This window comes from Podarcis erhardii, assembly GCF_964252035.2.
Source record: "Podarcis erhardii genome assembly, chromosome: 2".
NCBI lineage: Eukaryota > Metazoa > Chordata > Lepidosauria > Squamata > Lacertidae > Podarcis > Podarcis erhardii.
The window spans coordinates 83554499-83580851 of NC_138498.1; the positions used below are offsets into that span (position 1 = coordinate 83554499).

A 26353-nucleotide genomic window follows, 5' to 3' on the forward strand; every position below is an offset into this window, starting at 1 on the left:
CTTGAAATTAAGTGGAAGGGGAGTGGATTTCACTACATTTATCCAGGGAGGAGAGAAATCCTCCAGCAGTATTTTGGGGAGGGGCTTGGCACCAGCAGTGACAGTAGCACACTGTTGCAAGGCCTGCCTCAACCATTGGTGGCCAATATCCAGAGAAAATTATGTGAAGTGGCCTTCGCCGTCTCCCTCTTAAGACGGACGAGATAAAGAAAAATCTCAGAAACTTTCTCAGCTATGTTTTCTGAGAAATGCCAGCTCAACTCCACTGCAAACCTTTCCACAAAAACACCAAAAAAGGTCAAATGTGGGAGTTTTAATTTAATCATCAACAAGCATTTTTAGCATGCAAGGCATTTTAGGACCTTTTCATCCTTCAGCTTCCTAACCATTTTGGGAAGTCACATTTTAATGATGAGGACAGGGGCTGAGAGATGCTGATACGAAATGTTCAGTGAATCTTAGACTGAGCTAGGACTGAAACAAATGTTTCCCCTTGTTAGACTCAAGCTTCTTTGTGCTCAACCACATCAGCTTTTCATATGCAAAAGTTAAGAATGAAAAAGGTATGTGCATGTCCCATCAGGCCCAGAATCCCACTCCTCACAACCTCAGCTGATTATGCAGTACAGAGATATAAGTGATTATAAAAAAATAATGCATATAGAGGGACTAAAGCTCACTCATATTAAAGCTCACTCATATAACTTTCAGTACCTAGGGCTGCAATGTTCTGCTCACTTACTTGGGAGTAAGGGCCACTGAACTTAAATGGACTTACTAGAGATATATAGGTTTGCTCTGAATGCAACATATAAAACATATCAAGGTGACATATAAAATCAAATGCAAAGAAAACTTGAACTTGGCTGTTTTGTCCTACAGGATTTGACTTAGATTACAGTTTGAATTTCTCTACGTTATTACTCAAACCTGCTTGACTGAGCTGCCACAAAACTTTAATACATATTATAACTGCTTGACAGTCTGAGCATAAGCAGAAGGCTTTTTAATGCCAAAAGGAGGCTTAAAATGCAATTACTTTTTAAAATATATATATTTAAAAATGGATCTATAAGTAGAGCTCCATAACAGCAGAAGCTGTAATTTTTTTAACTGATTTTTAGAGGACAAAATACATAGCAGTTGAGGAAACAAATCTCTAATGGTTTGTTTATCTACCATCAAAGAACAGTTTCTATGTGAATTCCATTTATTTCAATGGGACACACATAGGTGACACTCTCAGTGAACTCCATATCATATCTACAGGTATCAAAGTGCCCTGTGCAGTATTATATTTGAGAATTGTTTCTCTAATCAGAAGCACAAAAACATGGTATATTAATTTGGTTCACAATTCAGAAAAGAGGTATTAAATATGCCTCCAGTACAATGCAAGGTGTGTTGTCGTTTTTAAATTACCATGATGTTATATATAGACTGTAACTGTACTTTTATGTGGTGGTATCAAGTTTTCATCAAGTCTTCTTGATGAAGAAGACTTCTTGGGCTAAAAATGAAACACAAAGTCCATCTAATACTAATACTGCACAAGTACAATTTCAAAAACCTTGACATTGCAAGAAACCGTTATGTCTTTTGGCTTTGGCTGTAATTCTTCATAGCTTACATTCGTGTTTTAAAACTTTGCTATATATAGGCAGAATAAAATTAACTATTGTTAGCTCTTGTACACATATAAAATAAATTTTACGTGTGTGTGAAAGAGTGTGTGATCTTCATTTTAACACTAGAAATTAGGAGACAACTCCTGTCCTGATTAATTAGCTCTGTCTCACTGCTCTGTTCTACCTGCCGTCTAGTTTAAATTTGAAATTGATGCAGTTGTGGTTGGCCATTTCACAGTTTGCCATTCACATGCTTTTTCTCTTTCTCCTTATGCAGGTTGCCAGTGCTAACTGTTACATATGTGCTTTGATTAAAACATGGCCTCAGCATTCATGTTCATGCAAATGAAGTATTGCATCAATATCACTATCACATGAGTACATTGCTTACATCACTATACAAAAAGAAATATTGCTGCAATCACATCACGGTTCTTTTGCATGGTATTTAACCAATGTACAAATGCACTCATGCACATCTGTAACCTATATTGAAAAAGGACATGAACTGAAAACTGCAGCCAACTTTGAATGCACAGTAGTATGACCTAAGTCCAGAAACAAAATATAAACAAACAAAAATGACAAATGACTAACATAGCAGTGGCACTCCACAAACCAGATCAAGTAATCTGGAACTCATAAATCAACAGATAAATTAAAATGGGGAGAACTAATTGAAACCAAGGGCTGCGTTCAAATGTTTAAAGGCAAATCTTTCTGCTTATGCTAGTGGCTCAAGCCCCCGTCCAAGAAACCTAACAGTCTAATTTTCACATCTGGGCAAATGTTTCCCTGCCACTCATCACACATCTAAGAAGTAAAAAAACAACAATACCAAATGCATTTCTTAAAATACAATGAATGGAACATTCGCATGAAAACCCAAAGGCTTTTTCAGACAAAAGCAGCAGTTAGCTCCCTCCGCCAAGTCCAAGGAAGTGTTACCCCAAAGTCTAGGTGCAGAGTTGAAAATCTATACTTCCACTCATATTTCTCCTGGGCTGCAAGTGATATAAAATGCCCTATGAACTCCAATTCTGAGGTGAGATAAGAGAATTCTCCCTGCAGGCAGGCAAACAGTGAAGAGGTCTATAGGAACAGCTTCTTCTCACAAACAGCCAACTCACAGTCGACAAGCAATTCTCATATCCCCAGGCTTTACAGCAAATATTCAAGCAACAACCAGATGTGGACCTGGGAGGCTCTGTAAAACAATCTTCGACTTTCCAACCTTTCCCCCTTCCGAAACTTGCACACACACACACAGAGAGCTTATCCCCAGGACCATTCAGGGTTAGGGAAAGTGGTGCCAGTTTCTTCCTGTGTTGATGCACTGTCACTAGTGCTGCAAGCATAACTAGTGACTCTCAACATGTAAATAAGCTCCACCCTTCAATGCAGATTAAGTGTCCATGGAGTCAATTTTTCTGACAGTATCTGTTTCATATCACTAGGTGGCTGCAATTTGAGGCTTAACATTTCCTAAATATAAATGACTATGTTTCTGTGTGTTCCTGTATCTCTGAAAAACTCTTAACAGAAGGGGAAAGAATAAAAGAAAATGGGAAACAATTATCACAATTAGAGTATTTTTTATTAAAAAAAACAAAACCAGGTCTTGGCTGTTACAGCTTGCATCTTCATCCAAATCTTTTCTTTGGCTTTAGTTTCCTTCCCAAATGTTGCTTTGACTTTTCAGCTCAAACAAAACCAAAGTTCAAACTGAAACTTCGCCAAAACCAAAACTGTTTTTCCAGAATCAGGGTCAAACTATGCAAAACTCAGGAGTTCCTTTTGTAACTATAAATCAAGCCAGCCTTTCCAAGATGACTCATAAGCTGATTGGTATATCTGGCTTGAACTTCATTTATCACGGTTTGCTAAAGTTGCATCACTTTTCCCCAGAAGAGACAAGTTCAAAGCCAATGAGGTACTTAACTTTCCCTTCTGCTGATCTCAGTGTAAAGACAGTGCAGTCACTGAGATCGGGCATTCATTACCATAATAAGCAGTAAGAATCTCATGTGTGTTTCATTCCTTTCATATTTGCATGTTAAACAAAATGTTGGGAAGCAAGGCGAAGAAGGGCAAAGCTCATGTCAAGCTAGCAGGGCCAAATGCAAGTTCCTTTATGTGCTGTGTTTCATCATATCCTTAACTTTGGCAGAAAACAAATGCATGGACAAAGAGAAAGTTATAGAAAACTGCATATGAAATTCTGGCTGTAGGAGCCCAGAAATAAAATTTAAAAATGGAAGAACAGTAGATTGGCCTGTGCAAAGAAGTCTTTGCTCTGCCCTGAATCTTCAGCTTCATGGGATGTCCATGTGTTCTAGTGTTAGTAAAGAGGGAGAAGAATTTCTCTCTAACCACATTCCCCATGCCATGCCTGATTTTATAAACTTCTATCATGTCACCTCTTACCGCTTTCTGAATTACTGACACCAAGTATTCCAGAGAGGGGTAATTTTGCCTTTAGGCTGGATTTGAGCACTTCAATGAGAGACATTTTTTTCTCTACAGACCCATATTTCATATTATTTTGTTATTAAGAGAAATAGCTGTAGTTAATTTCACTAATTGTGGCACAAAAGATAGAATCCAACAAACTGTGATTTGATTACTGTTAAATGGACAGCCTTTAATTTAAGGAACAACTCATTCACTGAAACCACCAAACTTTTGCCAAATAGTCCCCCCTGCCCCTTATAACTTTTCTACTTGAGTTAGAAGTCAGATGTTTCCAGGCTTAACACACAGTCAGAAAGTGTATATTTCTACACTAAACCACAGTGTAGTTAGAACTTTAATCCTCAAACCTGAGCAAGAGTAAAAATCCCTGAAAAGTGATTAAATGCATAAACCAATAATTAAATCAGATCAAGAGAGGAGCATTTCACTTAAAAAAAATCAAAACACTGAAACCTTATGGCCATTCAGATGTTCAGAATACAAACATTCAAGGATATTTTTCACCGTCTGAGCTTTTTAGAAATTGTGGCTTTCTAGTTTTTCACCAGGCTTCTTTCACAAAAAAGTGTTACCAAAACAAAACAAATCTAGCATAATGACATAGAGAAGCCGTGTGCTTCGTTTTCAGCATGTCTAATTGGCTTTGACAGCACACCAGTAATTTAGTGCACCAAAATCAACACGGTGTACTACAACTGCCTGGTTACAGAGAGGACAAACCTGCACCTATAGCTGGATTTTGACAATGGAAGCATTTTCAACAACCTTAAGGGCACTATCCTACACTGGCGCTCTGCTGAGGGGCTTTAGAATGTTGCCGAAACCCTGCTGTGCCACCAGGATGTCAGATTAACCACCAAGACAGCTCTATTGGTAGAATGGCTGGAATAGGACGAAGTTGTGGGCTAAGGAATGCTACAAGCCATGATGGATCTGCTCTGCCTGCACAGTTGGAGGCAGCAATGCTTCTAAATACCATTTTATGGGAACCACAGGAGGAGAGAGTGCTCTTGTGCTTGAGCCAGCATGGTGTAGTGGTTAAGAGCGGTGGACTCGTAATCTGGTGAACGGGGTTGGCTTCCCCGCTCCTCCACACGCAGCTGCTGGGTGACCTTGGGCCAGTCACACTTCTCTGAAGTCTCTCAGCCCCACTCACCTCACAGTGTTTGTCGTGGGGGAGGAAGGGAAAGGAGATTGTTAGCCGCTTTGAGGCTCCTTAAGGGGAGTGATAAAGCGGGATATCAAGTCCAAACTCTTCTTCTCCTTCATCTTCTTGAATCCTGCTTGCGGGTTTCCCATCTGGTTTCCCACTGTGAGAACAGGATGCTGGACTAGAAGGGCCATTGGCCTGATCTTGTTCTTATGTGACACAAGGGAGAAGTACATTTGGAGAAGAGCCTACATCCATTCAAACCATGCTCACTTTCCTACCAACAGCACAGGAAACTCCTCTCCCATTGACATCAAAAGATGGGGGGGTCACTATCCCAATACCAATATACACCCCACAGCATCATCACAACAGAGCATACAACATGGTGTAACTCAGCACCAATAAAGGCACATCGCAAACAGAATATGAACCCTACACAGCAACACAATAACCCAAATGTCAAGATGCACAGGATAGGGCTATCTCTCTCTAGTCTCTTGTCATACACTCAGAGCTGGCAAACAGGAACTCTCATGAAGGGAATTGAAGAGAAATAGCACTTTGCACAGAAAAGAAGCCCTCTGCACAAAACAGCCCTGCAGGAATGGCTCGCCTGGTGAAGCCACAGCAATAGCTTCCTGACAGCAGTGTTGCTGATGCTTTCGAAAAGGGGGTGGGCAAAGTGAGGTCAGAGCTGTGCAAACACACAGCCCATCCTTGCTGCCACCTCGCTCCTCCCCTTTCCTAGACTGGGGTTGAACCAGGGACCTATAACATGTAATATGTAAACTGTTCCACCCAGCTAGAATCCCTCTTGCAGCCCCTGGGCAGGAAGCCTCATGATTTCATTTAATTGGACAAGACTATATAAACATTTGCCAATAAAGGTCCATATAATTAAAGCCATGGTTTTCCCAGTAGTGATGTATGGAAGTGAGAGCTGGACCATCAAGAAGGCTGATCGCCGAAGAATTGATGCTTTTGAATTATGGTGCTGGAGGAGACTCTTGAGAGTCTCATGGACTGCAAGAAAATCAAACCTATCCATTCTTAAGGAAATCAGCCCTGAGTGCTCACTGGAAGGACAGATCGTGAAGCTGAGGCTCCAATACTTTGGCCACCTCATGAGAAGAGAAGACTCCCTGGAAAAGACCCTGATGTTGGGAAAGATGGAGGGGACAAGGAGAAGGGGACGACAGAGGACGAGATGGTTGTACAGTGTTCTCGAAGCTACCAGCATGAGTTTGACCAAACTGCGGGAGGCAGTGGAAGACAGGAGTGCCTGGCGTGCTCTGGTCCATGGGGTCACGAAGAGTCGGACACAACTAAATGACTAAACAACAACAAATATAAACGAGGAGAAGAAAGCTGGGTAGGACTGTAGCTCAGTATTAGGTGCTTGCTATGCATGCAGAATGCCCCAGGTTCAATCCATCTCCAGATAAGGGAGTCTCTCCGGCTCCTTGATCACTTTTTGAGCTATATCTTTTCTACGGTGAGGTGGCCAGACCTGTACATAAAGTTCCAAGTGTAGCTACATCATAGACATGTAACATTGCATTATAACACTGGCAGTTTAATTTTTAATCCTTTTCTTACTGATCCTAAACATGTAATCTGATTATTATTTTTTACAGCTGTGGTACATAGGTCAACATCTCCATCAAATTATCCACTATGGCCCCAAGGTCTCATTTCTGATCAGTCACTGCCACTTCAGACCCCTTTAGCACATATATGTGAGATGAGGGAGAAAAATTACCCCAGTTGCATCACTTTATACTTGCTTACACTGAATTGCATTTGCCATTCTGCTGCCCATTTACTTAGTTTGAAGAGATCCCTTGGAGCTCTGTACAATCCCATGAACAATTTGGTGTCATTTGTAAACTTGTCAACCATAACAGAGATTGTGTTAACCTTATTGTTTAATCCTGCACTGAACAGCCACCGAACAAAAACTGCTAATTTTCCATCTTACACATTGTATCCTAAAATTACAACTACTCTGTGTTCCCAAGGAGAACAAAATCGCTTTCATATTTGTGGTTTATTTCAGTATCTCCAGCATTCCTTTCTCCTGCCATCCTAGGCAATACCAGGAAACTTATCTACTAGCTCAAGGCTGCTACTGTAGATCTTTCCCCGGAGACAAAACAAAGAGAGCCTCAGCCAGTGATACAGAAGGCATCTGTCAGCATCAGCTCATTAGTGAGGTGCTTTATTGTCTGGTGTAATAAAAGTGGGTCTTATAAAACATTCTGGGTGGGGTTTGCTTAATGAACCCCGTCAGTGGCAGCCTGGCGCAAGGGCTTCTACTTGTGTAACGGGGCTTCCCCCCGTCTCTTCCTCCCGCATCCCCCCAAATTGGCTCTGGAGTGGGGGAGGGGGTCAGGTGAACCCTCTTAACCTTGGTGGGGGGAGGGGGGATTCCATGTGGTAAGCTGATATGCTATGTTTCAAATGTTTCCTTTTAGACCTTTGCTGCCACCTGCATAACTGTGATTTTGTGGTATACCTTTTATTAGCTGAAGCTATGCTGGAAGTATTAAAACAAGTATCTGCCTGAGCTTTCCCTGTAATGTTTTAAATCACAAGCTGTGCTAAGGTGCAAGTACTGACAATTATCTCTGTCACATTTGCTATCATCATCAATTGCATATGAAAGCATGACTCCACTCTGTAAAAGCCCTGCTAGGACAAAATGATCTTGCCGAGTCAGACTCCTTGTCTACATAGCCTAGTAGACATAGCCTACATAGCCTACCCTGATTAACACTGGCTTTCCCAGGGCTCAGCCCAAATGCCTTCCTAGACCTGCTAACTGAGTCAGGGGACTGAGCTGGCGGGATTATCTATGCAAAATCTGCTGCTACGCCATTGAATTATGTGATCCATTGGGTCATAAAAATATTTTATGGGTTATGCATCACCAGTAGTTTTGCTGACAAAATTTGACCTAGTCCTGTGAGGGTGAAATACATGTACCAGCAGGCTGTAGGGTCAAAACACATGCAAACATACAGATGCTGCATGATTAATTATGGGCTGGATAAACTCTGTAATATGGGGGGGGGGAGGAATACCACTCGTGTTTAGGGAGGGAGGGAAGGAAGGGGGAGAGAGAGAAAAATACTTACTTGGCCCAGTAGCAACCAGCTAAGGTTAAACTACATCTACAAGGAGAGAAAGGGAGAGCTGGAAAGGGGACACCGTCCCCTCAATAGTGGAGTGGCAAAACAAGCTTTGTGAATTTTTATAGCTGGCTAAGATGACAGCAGCTGTTAGATTCCAATCAAACCAGAAACTAAGGAAAGAATGGGAATGTGTGGAAGAATACATGGCAAAACACGGTTCTAAAATCAAATTATTGATATGTATTGACTGAAGTTCATAAAGTTAAAGTTATATTATGGGGAAATGGACAATGAGGAATACATAAAGTATATCGACAGTGGTACCTCGGGTTAAGTACTTACCGTATTTTTCGCCCCATAGGACGCACTTTTTCCCCTCCAAAAATGAAGGGGAAATGTGTGTGCGTCCTATGGAGCTAATGCAGGCTTTCGCTGAAGCCTGGAGAGCAAGAGGCATCGGTGCGCACCGACCCCTCTCGCTCTCCAGGCTTCAGGAAGCTATCCACAAGCCTTGCAAGCCCGGCGGGAGTTCCCGTGGGCTCACAAGGCTTGCGGGCAGCAGCCTGCAGCCCCGGTGAGTGTCTGCAAGCGATGCGCGCCCGGCGGGAGGTCCCGCCGAGCGCGCAAGGCTTGGGGTGGCAGCCTGCCGCCCGAAGCACGCGGAGCCCTCCGGAGGGCGCCCCGTGCTTCAGGCGAGTGTCCGCAAGCCTCGCACACCCGGCGGGAGGTCCTGCCAGGCGCGCGAGGCTTGGGGCGGCAGCCTGCAGCCCGAAGCACGCAGAGCCCTCCAGAGGGCTCCCCATGCTTCGGGCAGGTGTGCACAAGGCTTGGGGCGGCAGCCGTGGCGGGGGGGGGGAATAATTTTTTTTTATTCATTCCCCCCCCCAAAAAAAACGAGGTGCGTCCTATGGGCCGGTGCGCCCTATAGGACGAAAAATACGGTAATTCATTCTGGAGGTCCGTTCTTAACCTGAAACTGTTCTTAAGCTGAAGCACCACTTTAGCTAATGGGGCCTCCTGCTGCCGCCGTGCCACCGGAGCACGATTTCTGTTCTCATCCTGAAGCAAAGTTCTTAACCCAAGGTACTATTTCTGGGTTAGCAGAATCTGTAATCTGAAGCGTATGTAACCCGAGGTACCACTGTACTAACTGTCAGGGGACTGCCATCAGAACAGGGGAGGGAGGCAGGGGAACTGTTGGAATACAGAGAGCCTCCGAAGCTCCTGAGAAGCAGTTCCTCTTCCAGCGGTGGGAAAGCCACATCTCCAGTGGAGAAGAGAGAGAAGGGGGCAGCCAAGTGAGGAAAGGGCTCGAGGATGCTGCTGAGAGCCCCAGCGCCTCACCTAGCCAGGCTGGGCAGGAGGGACACACGCCCCTTCCGTCACCCAGCTTGCACAGAGGGGTGAAACGCAAAGAGGGGAGGCGGAGGCTTGGGGTACCGAAGTTCTTATGCTGGGGGAGAAGCCGGAAGGGACCACGCCTGGATTCGGCAAGTAACTGAGACGGACATGAACTTGTTGATCTGCACTGTAAATAGTTTGCACAATAAAACCTGTAAAAGACAGGTCGGAGTCCTGACTGGTTACTCACGAGCAATCACCAACAGCATCTGACACTAACAAGTAGGTACATCTAGATTGTATAATGGATAACGTGGAATGTATGATAAAATGAATGACAATATGTGTAGTTGAATGTAAAACTGTAAAATAAAAACATAAATAAACATTCAGAAAGGGAGCGCTGCTGTGCTGTGAGAACTGCCCAACAGGCAATGTCAGATTGCTTTTTAAAACATACCCTGTAGTCTCCCTGGAATGGCTGAGCCTCATGGGGCCATGCAAAAGATTCAAGACAAAGGAGCTGAGATAAAACACATTAACAAGCACAATTTATCTAACGATAATAAGATAATTTATAAAGCAATGTGTTAGTAGATAACCATTTGCCAGGTTACAAGCATAGAATATTTGGTTGGGGGCTAGATGGACTGTGATTTTCCCTTACATCTATTTTAATGATTTGATACAGCATTAAAAGGTCAAAGCTTACCTCACTTCTTAGAAGAATAAAACTGTAATATATTAATGGAAGTATAAGAGGCCTGGATGCCTCCAAGGGTACCATTTTAGACTACAAGAGAGTGAATCGTATTTATGAGGAAGTGACAAAAATCACAGTAAGTTTTAAAATGTCTATTCTGCTAGTCTCTGTCAAAATAATTATGCTTTTGGGATTTTGATGAGGACTTGAAAGGAATCATTAGTTCTAATGAAATGGGATTAATTGATGGCAATATTCTGTTTCATTATTTGAGTTATAGATTTTGGTTGCTTTAAAAAAGTCTTTGGAATTTTCTTTGAAAAAAATAATTTTAATCTCATACTTTTATATGGTTCAGTTTGCTGATTTTATTACAATTAACATGATGCTAGCTGTTTTGGGAAAAGAGTGGCAAAATATGATGTACAGATGGAAATATATATCCCATCATACATAGAGTTTGCAAAAAAGAAAAACAAAACTCCTACAGGAAATCCTTTCCATTAAAGTGTACAACTTTACTGAAAACTGTGAAATTTGCAATTTTGAAATTAATCCATGAAAACCATATAAGCTAGCTGTAAGCTCTATAAACAGTAAACCTTAGCATATAAAATACATTTATCTAGAATGGACTGAGATCCACTTCTTTATAAAACACAAGTGATTGATTGCTATTTTTAAGAGTGCTAAATTTCTGTCTAAATTATTGCCTTTGACACTGATTATTATTTATATAATCTTGGGTGTTTAAATTTATAACTAGTAAGATATTAGATAAGCTATAAATCAAACCGAACAGTAGAGAAATGAACTTCTTTTAGCTTTTTACATTAGGCCGTGATGTGCTGAAATGCTAACATCTTATTATAAGATTATTATATGAGGTTATTGATGTAGAGTTGACATGCAACTTGATTTGCAGATGCCCTGCTCACTAACCTTTTGCAACTATATCTCAGTGTAAACCTGTGGTAATTATTGCTGGATAGGGAGAGTTGGTTTAACTGAACTACTTCTTTTGATGCATGTTGAATGTGATTGCCCCCTAGAGATTACAAGAGTCCCACATGTGTGAGTTATTACATAAACATTGAGGGGAGGGGAGGGAAGAAAGGTGTATCTTACGAAAAATTCCTGTGGGTTTTGTTGCAGGTTTTTCCTAAGAACCATAACTCTTACAGTGTCTATTCATACACATGTTTAAAAATATCCAGCCTAGCATTTAAGAAAAGATACAGAGGTATAATTCCTAAATGGAGGCAGTGCCGGATTTACGTATAAGCTAAACAAGCTGTAGCTTAGGGCCCCACTCTCTTGTAGGCCCCCCAAAAATTTAAAGCGGAAAAAACCTGGATGTACATTTCCAAAATATAAAATAAAAAACAAATAAAATAAAACCTACATACAGCAACAGTGTTTTGTGTTGTGTAGGCTCCTATTTGTTATGTGTAAATGGCTTTAGATACTTATTAGGTCCATAAATTACCATATAGCATATAATCAACACAAAAAAAGTGAAAATTTGTTGTTGACAAAGGACAGCTGGACATATAAAGGGCCCCATTACCTTCAGTAGCTTAGGGCCTCATCAAACCTAAATCTGGCCCTGAATGGAGGTCAGTGCTGCTTAGCAAATTGTGAAGACCTATTTTCCTCAATGGTTAGGAATCATAAAATGTAAAATGTCATAGCTCTTTCTTAACATAGCCTGCGTATCCTTGAGTGTGCCTTTTCCACAATCTCTCTAGTTACGCAGAGCACTCTTTGGAAGGATGAGGGAATCTGCAGCCTTCATGATATTGTTGGGCTACAGCTCCCTTGTGTGGAGTGATGGGGCTGGGGCTGATGGGAGTTGTAGTCCAACCAGGAATATGTAACAACAAACAGTATTATTGATGATTGCTCTCTGTCTCCAAAACTCTCTTTCTCCTGGTTCGCCCACACTTGAGCATTTGTAGAGACACTCCAGCGACTGAGTTGAACTTCAGACCCTACATCTTTATTTTTAGAAGTGAGTTGTGCTCTGCAGCTCTGGGACACAGGAGCTGTCCATGGTCCAGTAGATCCTGTTTCTGGCCAAGAAACTATCCCTGCTCGTTTCCTGAGGCTACTCCCCAGCAGTCTGCTTCATGACTGTTCTACCGACTCTTGGCCACTTCCATATTGCCTCAGGGGGCTTTTCCTGGAACTTGCGTGATCTAAACAGTCATGACAAAAAAACCGACTTGCTGGAAGAGTTTGGGCACTTGTGAAATAGCTTCTACTCTGCAATATCACAATGGAGGTTGTTTAAATAATGCTTGTAAACTGTCCGATTTTGCTATAGGTTGTTGTTGGTGTTTTCTCCAGAAACGAATGAACTGTATTTCAACAGAAATGCAAATTATAAGCATAGGCCCTGTAGGACATAATTTTAACGAATATATAAATCAAACAGTGCACAAAATGCCTCCTTCACCAGTAGAAGACTTGCAATAGCAGGTTATGGATGTTGGAGAATTCTGATGGGAACAGAAATGAGTGTGGAAATTGCAGCTGTCCATATATTCACTCGTAATCAGGACCAGAATTACATGACCAGATTATATCAGGAATAATCTTTCATAAGATTCTAGCCATGTGGTGCTCAGCACTGAGATTGGAAATAATCCTTTGCCTGCTCTTTGATAGTCAATTATCAAACTCATTATGAAAACTTTCAAAGAGCAGGCAGCATTTACATAGACTTTGATATCAAAAGGTGGCAACAGAGGCTTTCCCCTGATCTTACTATTGTGGTCCCACAACACTAAGATCAGACATAAGTTTCTGTCTGCTTTTTAAATGCCAGGGGGCAGAAAAAGCTTTTTCCTGCTCTGTCCACAGCATTAATATAGGAGATAAGTTTTTGCTGCTGCCTTTTACTATCAAAGAGCAAGTAGGCTTATCTTTGATCTGAGGAGCAGATTGCTGAAAACATGAACAAAAAATAATTTAAATATATTAGTAGCCGGAGGTTGGTTGCCATGCCTGAATTCATACAAAAAGAATTTCAACTTTTGAAGATTCAATCACACCTGAACCGTTCAAATCTAAATACGCATCAAATCCCAAAATATGCCACTGATCCACAAAACTCATGAACTTACGTTCCTAGGGTAAATTCTCAGTACTGTAGTCAGTGGCGTAGCGTGGGGAGTGCAGGGGGGGGCCGGCCACACCAGGCGCAACATCTGGGGGTTAGGGTTAGGGGGCACAAATTCATGGGATAGGGGGCACAAATTACCGTATTTTTCGCCCTATAGGACACACTTTTCCCCCTCCAAAAATGAAGGGGAAATCTGGGTGCGTCCTATGGGGCGAATGCAGGCTTTCGCTGAAGCTTGGAAAGCGAGAGGGGTTGGTGCGCACCAACCCCTCTCGCTCTCCAGGCTTCAGGAACACATCCGCAGCCTAGGCAGCCCTGCGGGAGTTCCCCGCAGGGCTCCCCACGCTGCACATAGCAGCCTGCCGCCCGGCGCGATGGGCCCCCTGAAGCAGAGCGCCCCGCCCGACAGACAGACATCCGCGTGTTGGAGCCCTGCGAGAGTTCCCCGCAGGGCTCCCCACACTGCGGATAGCAGCCTGCCGCCCAGCGCGAGGGGCGCCCTGAAGCAGAGCGCCCCACCCGCCGGACAGACATCGGCCAGCCCCACAAGCTCGGGGGACAGCAAGGAAGCGCAGCGCCGCCATCCCGCTGTTCCTTGACCTGGTTTGGTTTCCCCGACCTGGTTTTGGGGGGGAAATAAAGGGGAAAAAATTTCCTTTATTTCCCCCCCAAAAAACTAGGTGCGTCCTATGGGACGGAGCGTCCTATGGGATGAAAAATACGGTACTTGCCTTTCCCCGGGTGCTGACAACCCACGCTACGCCACTGACTGTAGTTCACTCTTTCTCTGAAATCACTGAAATCTGTCACTTCCATAAAATATTGGCAGAGGTTCGTTGCAAATGGACTGTATCCCAAGCTTAATGGAACCTCTGCTGGCCAGGTAATGACCACCCATAGTAAAAATCAGAAATTAATATTCAACTCAGATAGCCTCACATATGTAGGTTATCCAATTTAGCAGTCTCAAAACAAACTAGGTCTTACTGTCTAAGTTTGCAATTATGCTAATACGTTTTTAAATCTTTTGCTAAATCAGTTTGCTTCTCTAAATAAAACTTCAGAGCAATAAAACTTGAGAACAGAATGCAATAAGAATGAATATGTTAAGGCTAATTCATACGTTATTCTTGTTCTTATTCTTACAAAGAAAAGATATAAAGCTACACTAAATGCTTAACCACATGGAGATGACTAACATTAGAATGCATCTACTGGCAAAAAGAAAGAGAGAGAGAGAGAGAGAGAGAGAGAGAGAGAGAGAGAGAGAGAGAGAGAGAGATCTCACTGAAGTGTGTGAAATTAATAACACACTATACATTTTGCTGAAAGGTGGACATTTTTGAGGTTGAACTTATTAGTTACACTTCCTATCCTGGCAAAATCCATCTATAATTAGAGAAGCAGAAAAATGGGAAGAGAAGTACCCATGAACAAATCTCCAAAACTCACATAGTTGCATGATATTCTCTGTTGGCCTCTCTTTGTTTTTTGTTTCACGCCTTTTGCTTTGTAAAGATATTAATGTTTAATACACTGAGCACACATAACCACTTGAAAAGAAGAAACTTTATTATCCCCAGGAAACCTACCAGTTGAAAATGGACGCACGTAAGATAAAATTCTGTTTTTAGGCAATGAATTAAAAAGAAAACAAGCATAAAATATTGGCTCTTACATTTCTTCATATATTAGTTCATTAATTTCACAGACTCAAGAAAATGCGATGGGGGGTAAGAGAGAGAGAGACAGAGAGAAGACAAGCCAAAAATGACAACTCTTGTCTTTTTTTGATTCAAAATGAGGTTGCTTTTCCAAAAAGAGTTTGCTAAAGACTAGGAAAGTGTTTCAGATTTAAGAAATTTATACTGAGTGTAAAAATCAGCCATTCACACAGAATGCTGTTGTGTGATCGCTGTAATACTAAATCTAATGTTTAGTGGTAGTGATAAATCAGAGTTGCACATAATACTTTAAATACTAGAGCACACATTTTATAAGGAGTAATCACATCTGAACGACTCCACACGACAGCTTTCCACTGCCATCACTATAACATGACTAAAGGCCTGTTTGGATGTTCATACTCAAACATTCTCCATTGTGTGAGGGAAAGCCCAAGCCTTCTCTCACTTCTCCCGCCAGACCCATCCCACACTGTTCACACGTTGGTGGCCTGGAACAGGGAGCCTGCTTTATGTGTTTGGTCTCCCAATGTGATGTACAGCCCTGATAATGCAAGGTTCTACAGAAGGATGTTGCCAATAGTCAAGCATTGGCTGAGAGCCTCAGGGGCTAAGAAGGGCCCTTCACCAGTCAGACTCAGCCGTGCCACCATTACCAGGTGGCATTTTACCTGTGGATGGGTGCCGGTGCCACTTTTGAATGGGAGCACCACTCAGTTCCCATCTGCTGTTACTGACCGCCATCTCAATTTAACCAAAATGCAATGCTCTATACTAAATCTATAGCTTTCCAAGATTTATAGGCTGAGCAGAACTTTATACAATAAAATTTTCATCCAACATAGCAACAAGATGACAAGACCACAGTTATTCCTCTTTCTGTGACAGAATGGCCCTGTTAAAGCTTGCCACTTCTACTCATTAACTTCTGTTAATTGTGAGGTGAATACAGACTTATGAGTGTAGGTGAAACTTTTTGCATACTGCTCCCTCAAGTCTTATTTGCACAGGAAGGAAAAGTGAAGAGGCAGGAAGAATGAAAGGGACGCATCCTCACCAGAGCTTCTTCTTAGTCTGAGCAATTCATCTTACGAGTAAACACTCTGCTTACACTCCTGCTCCCCTTTCCTGACTCCTGTCTTGGATTGTGACCTCTCTCTGACTTTTAAATAGAATCCTATTTCTGGCTCATCTCTTTGCTCCTCAGCAACTCAAACTTCTGCCTTGTTCTAACTAGCTTCCTGACTCCTGATCTGCCTTCTCTGGAACTTAAACTTGTCTGTTTCAAACTGTGTCTTCATCGTCCTCCCATCTTTGCAGAACACCCATGCCAAGCTAAGGCCTGAATGAATGGTCACTTAATGACAGATGCATGTCTTTTCTCCCCCTCACATGACAACCTGCACTGGGAAAAGCCTCCTCATTTACACAACCTATAAAGGTACAAGGGCACTGCCCTCATTTCCACCTGGCCATTCTTTGGTATCATGCAGCTGTTACAGCAGCATGAAGTAAATTAATTAGACTGATAGAAACAGATGAAGGATCTGTCCTTTATTTTGCACAACAGCTGCAACTGAGGGACGAATTCACAGGCACAGCTTGTTCTACTGAGCAGATAAAACTAGGTAACAAAAGATGCAGAGGCAAAACAGGTGATCAGCAGCCTCACATATTTTATATATACGTAGCTGAATTGTGCAACACTGAAGTGTAGGTAAGGAGGCCATACTGAGGGAGGGAGTTTCTTCATCTCTTCTGCCTTCTCTCTCCCCCACCATGTTTCGTTGGTCCCCACTTGTAAAATTCCTATTACCCCTTTTCTTCTGTATTCAGATTAAAATAATACTTTCAGTTCTTATGGAAGGTCCCTTGGAAAATATGAATGCAGCACAGAAGGACAGCCAGAATATGCAAGTGGCCTATAGCAGTTAGTTTTGCTATCTACTAAGAATGCTATAGCAGCATTTTTTTGATATGTAATGGAATACAACTATATTCACCTAAACAAAACAAAAAAATTCATTTTTTGTTCTCATCATTTCTAACCAGTAGATTTGCCTCAAGTAATTAGATAAGGTACCATTCACAACTGAGTGAGCAGGTCATACCCCAAATATTCTACAAATATCCAGACTGCACTAGTCATTATAAGAAAGGTTTCCCTGATTTACACCATAATGTGCTTCTTTGCAACATGTCAATTGCATGTTGTCTTTCTGCACCACCTTTCCAGACCTTTGTCTGTTAAGAAAAAGGGCTTTCAGTATTCCATCAGAAATCAGGTTTGGAGCACATTTACTTGTTAATTTTTTTTTTTTTTTTTTTTTTTTGCAACAGAACATTTCCAGAATATTTAGACAAATTAAAACAACTCACCTGCAAATGCTGAGAGTTGTCTGTCATATTATCTTCACGTCTACGAACTTCTTCTAGCAACTGGGCATTCTTCTTCTTTTCCATTTGTTGATTGTGCTTCAGGTTTGCCACCTTCTTGTTTTGGTCCTTCATATGTCTAAGAATTGTATGCATAGGCCTGTTAATTCTGAAGGTCCAACTGACAGTTTTACAGTGCAAATGTATAAATAATGGCACACATCATTTGCTTGTTATTAGGTGGAGTTATCTAGCACATAAACTATACTGAACAGATGATAACTGAAAAAATAATCAGGTTGCACATGAAATGTCACTCTGGATGAAAACAAGCTTACGAGTAACTCTGTTTCTTTACATTGATGCCTGTAGGTGTATGATATAAGATGAACGCATGAGGTGATTTTTTAAAAACAAAAACGTGTCACTGTTTCTTTCAGTCAGGGGTGCTGTGAGACTGCTTGCACAATGCCTTTCCCTCCCCTCCCTCCAAAAATCCAAAAACATCCTCATCTCTCTGCCTTCAGGGGCATTTCCCCCCCTAAACAGACACTGTGACATCTCATTACTGGAATAATGTTCTCAGGACTATGCTGCAAATCCAAACCAGCTTTTCTATTTGCCTTTGTGCTTTGGGTGAGCTGGGCAACTGTGCTGTAGACTTGTTCTCAGAAGAATGAACTTGTTAATGAAATTTGTTGTTCCCTTTTAAAACCTCTTACTGATGTATTTCACAGACAAATTTCTCTTGCTAAATGAAAAAAGCAATTCTGAAGATAAATGCTAACATATTTGAAACAAACCAAATTCATGCCAAACATTACCAGAATAACACTGTTAATAGAATAAAATGTGCTGTTCCTTTGCAATTCTAAACTGTAAAACTTATATTCTTCAACAAAGAAAAGCAATTGTTTGAAGTTATACTGCCAGCCATTGTCATGAAAGTCTGAAAAACTAATCTTAGGACAGAGTTACTACCTGCTTGGGTTCTTAGATATTAATTTATTTGACTTTCTCATGATTCTGAGGAATTTCCTTCTTCTTATCTATATAATAATAGTCATGTGCAAATTCCAAATGAGATCTACACACTAATCCTTTTTTGGCAAACTGAAAGGATATTTTCTAATGCCCATATGATCACTGGAAATTTTCCAGTGTCTTCTGCACTAGACACTGTAATAAGAAAATACTTAAGTTGCAATGCACATTGAGCTGATGTAGCAACTGATCCATCTTCTCATAATCTCAAAATGGGTTCTAGATACTTAGCATTTGCACTTAAAACCTTTTCTATGAACATCCACTAAATAGGAGCTTTATTATGTCTTAACATTGTTTTCATTGGAAAGCACTATCACATGGCAAAGTTTCACAGAACAGTCATCCAGGCACCACTGTTATATGAAAGCAAATGAGGAATCTACACTCTACCCTAAATTCTAGGGTAAAAGCTAGTAACAATTCAGATTATATAATTAAAACACAGTATCTGACCAGGAAACCAGTTACTACTCCATATCTACAATTATTTTTCAAGCTCTTAAAATGAGAGCTAGCCATTCATATTTTCTTACCATAGGAAAATTTGAATTAGAGTCTTCTTTATTCAGAAAAAAGAGTGTGACCAAAGGAAAGGCCACATAATATCATGATTAATTACTTTGTGTTAATTTTCCTCCTGTGCATTCATTTACATAATTTTTAAAATCTCTCCCCTTTGGCATTTCCAAGCCTTCCTCTTTACTGCAAGTGTCTCTAAATTATTATTATTATTATTATTATTAATAATAATAATAATAATAATAAATTTTATTTATATCTCGCCCTCCCCAGCCGAAGCTGGGCTCAGGGCGGCTAACAACAATAAAATCATTTCATTATAAAATTAATTCAAATCAAATTGATGGCAACCATTGGGCTAGAGTTCTGTGAAGATTGCCAAAGGAGGGAGTCAGGCTGTGCCCTGGCCAAAGGCCTGGCGGAACAGCTCTGTCTTACAGGCCCTGCGGAAAGATGTCAAGTCCCGCAGAGCCCTAGTCTCTTGTGACAGAGCGTTCCACCAGATCGGAGCCACAGCCGAAAAAGCCCTGGCTCTAGTTGAGGCCAGCCTAACCTCTCTGTGGCCTGGGACCTTCAAGATGTTTTTGTTTGAAGACCGTAAGTTTCTCTGTGGGGCATACCAGGAGAGGCGGTCCCATAGGTACGAGGGTCCTAGGCCATATAGGGCTTTAAAGGTTAAAACCAGCACCTTAAACCTGATCCTGTACTCCACCAGGAGCCAGTGCAGCTGGTATAGCACCGGATGAATGTGATCTCGCAGCGAAGACCCCGTAAGGAGTCTCGCCACGGCATTCTGCACCCGCTGGAGTTTCTGGGTCAGTCTCAAGGGCAGCCCCATGTAGAGTGAGTTACAATAATCCAGTCTGGAGGTGACTGTCGTGTGGATCACAGTGGCTAGGTCAGGGCGAGAGAGTTAAGGAGCCAACTGCTTAGCTTGGCGGAGATGAAAAAATGCTGCCTTTGTTATAGCTGCAATCTGCGCCTCCATGGAAAGGGAGGTGTCGAAGATTACACCCAAACTCTTAACGGATGGTGCTGGCACTAATTGCACCCCCGCAAGAGATGGGAGTTGCCCCCCCCATCCCATATCGTCCCGACCCAGCCAAAGGAACTCTGTCTTCGAAGGATTTAACTTCAACTGGCTCCCACGTAACCATCCAGCCACAGCTTCCAAACATCTGATCAGTGTGTCTGGGGCCGAGTCCTAAACTTCAGTAAGGTGGTCATTTCATGTGGCCTTCAGATCATGCCCTGGGGCATAAGTAACCCAGTTTGGTAAGTAAGACCATATAATGAGTTGCAAATGCAGTGTGCACAGTTCCTGACCTTCAGTACAATGGAGTCCGATGCACAGATTGTCCCAGTTTAATCATCACCTCTTCACAAAATAACTGTGAAGCACTCTGGGTTGCTGAATATTAGCTGAAGTGAGTAGTTGTAAGAATCTACTTCTGTCCTCAGCACACATTACAAAATACCAAGGTTTTTGTCAGCACCTGTTATTCTCTATTGCTGCAGCAGGCCCCACCATTGACCCTAAGGCCCCCTTGACTGGTGTTTCAGTCAGCACTGTTGTAGCACCATGTCCGAGGTGCTCTGGAGCATTGCAGGAAATTTAAATAGCTGCTAAACACCATCATGGTGATCACTATAGCACCACGGCTCATGGGGGACACAGATGTAGATGGAGGCTCACTAGAGATCTCAATGCCAAGGATCCCTTTGAACCTGGAGTTTGGCCCTGTAAACTACAGTAGAGATAAGCACTTCAACATATACTAACATGGTCATGTATTTGACGGTCGCCCTATCTTTAAAAAGTGAAAATATGGACACAAAAGAGTTTTCGAGCTATTTTTAATGAAATTCGCCAAAATCTACACTTCTTGTCATACGTCCCGATTTTCCTGGACATTTCAGCATTTTCCACCCAGATGCTATTTGCAAGGGCCGAATACCGGCTATGTTCAGGAATTCTGGACATATGGCAACCCTATGTATTTGCCTTCTAAAGGACTACCTGTTGTGTTTTAATCATAGACAATATAACCAAGATAGCTAATTATTTGAGGAACATAGCAAATTTATTAACTTAATTTATGCCTATGAGGGAGCACTCAGAAGTCTACTTCATCATGAACACATGATAATATAAACTGATGGAAATATTTGCTAACACAGAAAATAAATGGATAACCATGCTCCCCAAGCTTAACTTAATTTCATAACTGTTCTTTCATTAACATGCAGGCATTGTGCAGATCTTGCTTAATATTTATGCTGAACATGTTGCTAGCCCATTCAGCTTGATTAGCTATAATTTAGAATATTCCCTGATGTGTTTTCTTAATCAGAAGGGCAGCATGCTGTTTTAATAGAAATGGAAACTAGCATGATGCAAATGCTGTTCAGTAGGAAGGCCACCAGAAAGTACAATAGGCCTACATTTTTTAGGATACCCTGGACAGCAATTTGTTAAGCTATCAGAGAACTTGATATGGGTGAAGTAATGCTGTAAGAATGCTATGTTTTCACCAGGGGAGATTCAGAGTAGAAGGTGAGAACTTAACAGCTTCATACTTTTTAAAGAAAGCAGTATTTACTAAAATGGGAAGAGAACTAAGAAGCATAATAAGGCATCATTCTGGAGAACAGAACTATGAACCAAAAGCAACAACTGTGCAGTGCAATTTCCCCATTAATTTCCTTTTCTGAAACCCTCAGCCCCAAAGTGACTGCTCTCTGAGCAAACTGTTAAGATTTAATGTATCCTGCTAGAATATTACTGGCATACAGCACTGTTGAAAAATGTTGTACTTCTGAGCTTCAGTGTGCTATGACAACAAGAATCTGGCTCATCTTCAGTAATTTTTAAGACACTCATTGAATCACAGATTTATGAAAGATGCAAAGTAGGTCAAGATAAAGGAAGGATGGTATTCATTAGCCAAAGTATATAAATAAGGATAAGAACTATAAAAAGATTAAATAGGCAGACAAGTATAAACATGGAAAAGATAAAGCCAAATAAGCCAATAAATTGGGAAGTAGAGATGCTGTGTAGGCTAGGCTCTTCGCCATGCGTTATGTTGGTATGGTTATTCTGTTAACACTAGGACAAATGGGTAGAATAACCTCATCTAAGCATCACTTACTGCTATATTCTTAGGTCAGTGTCTACCATAAACCGGGGGGGGGGGGGGAGGCCTGAGTTTGCCAACATACTGAAAGCTTTTGTAGAAATGTAAAAGCACAAAAAACAGCCAGTAAAACTTACTACCTTGCTGTTGTTAAAAGAAAACAATTTTTTGAAGCTGGCTAGAAACTGGAGTTTTTTTAAAAAAAAATCAAACACAGAGACACAGCCCTGACCAGAAGCTAGAATGGGAGAGGGGATTTTCATTTTCATTACATGCTTAAATTATCATCATAAAAACACACTCAGATGCGCCCCAATCCATTCAGGCCTGCAGCCTAAACATTCACTTCTTTCAGAAATCCCTTTGTGATTCTAGCCCATGGGTAGGCCAACTAAGGCCCAGGAGTCAGATCCAGCCCAATCGCCTTCTAAATCTGACCCGTGGACGGTCCAGGAATCAGCATGTTTTTACACGAGTAGAATGTGTGCTTTTATTTAAAATGCATCTCTGGGTTATTTGTGGGGCATGGGAATTCATTCATTATTTTTTTCCAAAATATAGTCCGGCCCCCCCACAAGGTCTGAGGGACAGGGGACCAGCCCCCTGTTGAAAAAGTTTGCTGACCCCTGTTTTAGCCACTACATCTCCCTCCCCTCCCATTATTTCTGCAACAGTCAGTATTCCACACTCATAAGCATGCTCAATCTACACTGGGCTGTTCTGGGGGTTTCAAGACCTTGTGCTCTGCATTCATTGACCTTGGCACTAAGAGGCATGGGCAATGTCCCCTGAATTAAAATACAAATGTTTTCTAAAAAGTATCCACATCCAATTTGGAATAATCAGAAGGTACTGTGAGATACAACACAGACCCCTATACGCTTGGATAATGTTAATTTTCTCTTCATTTCTAGCTGCTTCGTTGCTTTGCATCTGATGTTAACAGAAATCCAAGCCACTACGTTAAGTTCCCAACTTTAATTAGGTACCTTACTATGCTTGCCGAAAGCTAAGTGATATCAGCCAAAAATAAGTAGTATTTCATAGTCAAAGTAGCATTTATCCATCTTGAAAAGTTAAAAATTATTTGCTTTAAAAAAAAAAAAAAAAAAAACCTCCCAGATGCAGATATGCAAGACTCCTACACAAGGAAGAAGCAGAATTTATAATAGCTCCCTAAAGAATACTTTGCTTCCAATACTTTTCATCACATTAAACATTATTATGGTGGGACCAAGAGCCAGTTACCAAAATCTAGAAGTATGCCAGAAATCTTTGCATCTCACTGCCAATTTCATAACAGAAATATGCAACATTGTGTTTGAGCTACATGATGGGTTTTACGTATTCTCTGGTCCACAGCAATTTACACAAAATAAATCAACAACAGAAAAGTGTATAAAAATATTTTTTGCATGCAAATTAAGACTAAGTATTGGCTCCAACACTGTGCACAAGCAGGAGAGATTTCTACAGGTGGTGTGGTTCCTCTCTTTTCCCCTACACAGCCTCAACATCTGTTCTAAAGGACCGAGAGACCCTTTGGAACAAATTTTGGGGGTGCAAGAGGCCCTTTAGGGGAGAAGGTGAAGTCCTGTTGTGCTAGTGGAAGTCCACCTGTGCAACACTGGATTAACCTAACAACTCTTAGCATTTTACAAAATGGAAACCAGAGTAAAGCAACCTCATTAAATATCTTTAATCACTTTAAGTCACTTTAATCACTTTAAGTAGATAAAAAAGCATACTATGGAAGGTGCATATTGCCTGGTTGGTTGGTTGGTTGGTTGGTTGGTTGGTTGGTTGGTTGGTATGTTTGTTTGTTTTACAATGTTTACAAATAGTGGTGTTGAGTTTCTTATTTTGTTTTTTAAAGGCAACATTCCCTGAATCTAAGATACATAATTATAGCTGGTGACAAGGGTTTGTATTTGGGTGGTTTTTTTTACTATGAGAACTTCAGGTCTTCCTTGTAGTCCACAGACAAATCCATAACACCCTACAGTAACAAAACTGCAGGTTAAAACAAAACAAATTCCTTCCAGTAGCACCTTAAAGACCAACTAAGTCAGTTCTTGGTATGAGCTTTCGTGTGCATGCACACTTCTTCAGATACACAGTGTATCTGTGTATCTGAAGAAGTGTGCATGCACACGTAAGCTCATACCAAGAACTGACTTAGTTGGTCTTTAAGGTGCTACTGGAAGGAATTTGTTTTGTTTCGACTATGGCAGACCAACACGGCTACCTATCTGAAACTGCAGGTTTTCACTCACAACATACATTTCATATAATATCATACAGAAGGATTGAAGAATTCAATTAGCTACTTCTCCTTGCTAATATTCTTAATGATATCCGAATCTGATATGGAACAGAGCGAAAAAGAAAACTACAGTCAGCACTGATGCAATTACCATCGGCAACTCTCATCTCTGAAAAGCTGATCATGGTTGTGTGAAAGCATACAGTGCCAGATTAGGAATGTAAGGTATGAGCAACTGCATGGGTGTACCAGGAGGCATCCAATGGAGATGCTGTTGCACTAATGGGGGACTTTAATTACCCTCAGATGGGGTAAGTGCATGATCTAGTTACAACTAAGATGTAAAAATTCTAGATACCCTCAATGCCCTGGAACCAACCAAAGGGAAAGGGACACATGACTTAATCTTAAATGGTGCCCAAGACCTGGTGCAAGATATGTGTTAATGTCAGTAGTCTAGAAAGGATGTAAAAAAGAATTAGAGGAGCACATCGCTGAAACAAAATTCTTTAAACATGTTACAAAAAGGGAAATTGCTAACCCACAGGAAAATGCACTGGACATTCAGAGATGAAAAATTAAGAATGTAAGAGGAGAGCTTACTGGTTCAGGCCAATGGTTCATCTTGTCCAACAACCATGTCACTCTATCAGCCTCATGTTAACACCATCTTTCTCTCTCTTTTTTGAAATCAATGGGAGCTTCAGTGTACACCCTGACCAAAACGATGCTGTGGCCAGCCAGAGTCACTCTGTTATTGATCCCTGGGGCTTCCGATAACTGAACTGCCCAGCTGAACAACAAAATGGCATCTGATGTCTGGCTATCCCAGGTCCAGTCCTACACTAAAGTTCCCATTGAATTTTGGCCAAATGTTTATCATTCACAACAACTGCAGACTGGCAACATATCAACACTTGCCAGGCTACACAGGAGAGGAATTTTCTGGAACTGGAACTCAGATACTTAGAAAATTAGGATGGAAGCAGATATTATGAAAAACGAAAAACACAGTGCTGCTGCTGAATAACCCTTTGACTCTTGCCATGGGGGTTAATAATGAAACGAAAATGTTTCTATAACTCCACCCACTCTGCCAGACTTGGAAACAGAAGGCAGCACCTTTGAGAAGTTGCTTACATCACAGCACCCCAGCAGGGTCACCCACAGGTAACTGTCCTAGGCCCTCCATAAACAAAGTCCAACCTAGCCCAGACAGCCACCATTTTTGTTTTCAAGAATGCTCTGCAAGATGGCACAACTTTGGGACATTGTTGGCAGGGGAATGGCTGCCAACAGAAATGACTTCATTAGATCTCCTCTCAACTGTCATGTTACATGGGGCCAGTCATTCTATCAGACTGCACTGCCTCAACAGGAGAAAGAGAAATAGAGCTCACTCCATCAGCTCTGCTGGAGGCCAAGCTCCATTAGACACCTCCTGCCTCTAAACTGTGCCAGCTGGTCAATTTAGGAACAACTGCATAGAAACTGGTGTCTTGAGTTTTGATTTTCCTCTTCCCTCCTTGTCCCTTTTTCCTTGTGCGCTGTGTGTGAGTTTTAGATTGTAACCCTGCGGCTAGGGAGTGTATTCTTTTGATTTCATGTAAGCCTCTCTGGGAGTCTTTCTGGAAGGGCACAAATGATGTAAATGAATGAATGAAACAATTTTAAAATTGGAATGTTAAGTGAATGGCTATACAGTGGTACCTCGGGTTAAGAACTTAATTCATTCTGGAGGTCTGTTCTTAAC

General features: G+C 41.5%; 1 protein-coding gene across 13 annotated transcripts in view; it reads right to left on the bottom strand.

Moving 5' to 3' along the window:
* The window catches only part of ERC2 (ELKS/RAB6-interacting/CAST family member 2), a 539768-nt gene that overhangs the window by 245911 nt on the left and 267504 nt on the right, over nt 1-26353 (bottom strand). For all 13 annotated transcript variants that reach the window (XR_014153136.1, XR_014153137.1, XM_081848843.1 and 10 more), the window contains one exon: nt 17632-17767. Coding sequence is in view for 11 of the 13 variants with exons in the window: in XM_081848843.1 (XP_081704969.1) it covers nt 17632-17767 (136 nt within the window). In the remaining 2 variants the exon portion in view is untranslated. The remainder of the gene's footprint in view (nt 1-17631; nt 17768-26353) is intronic.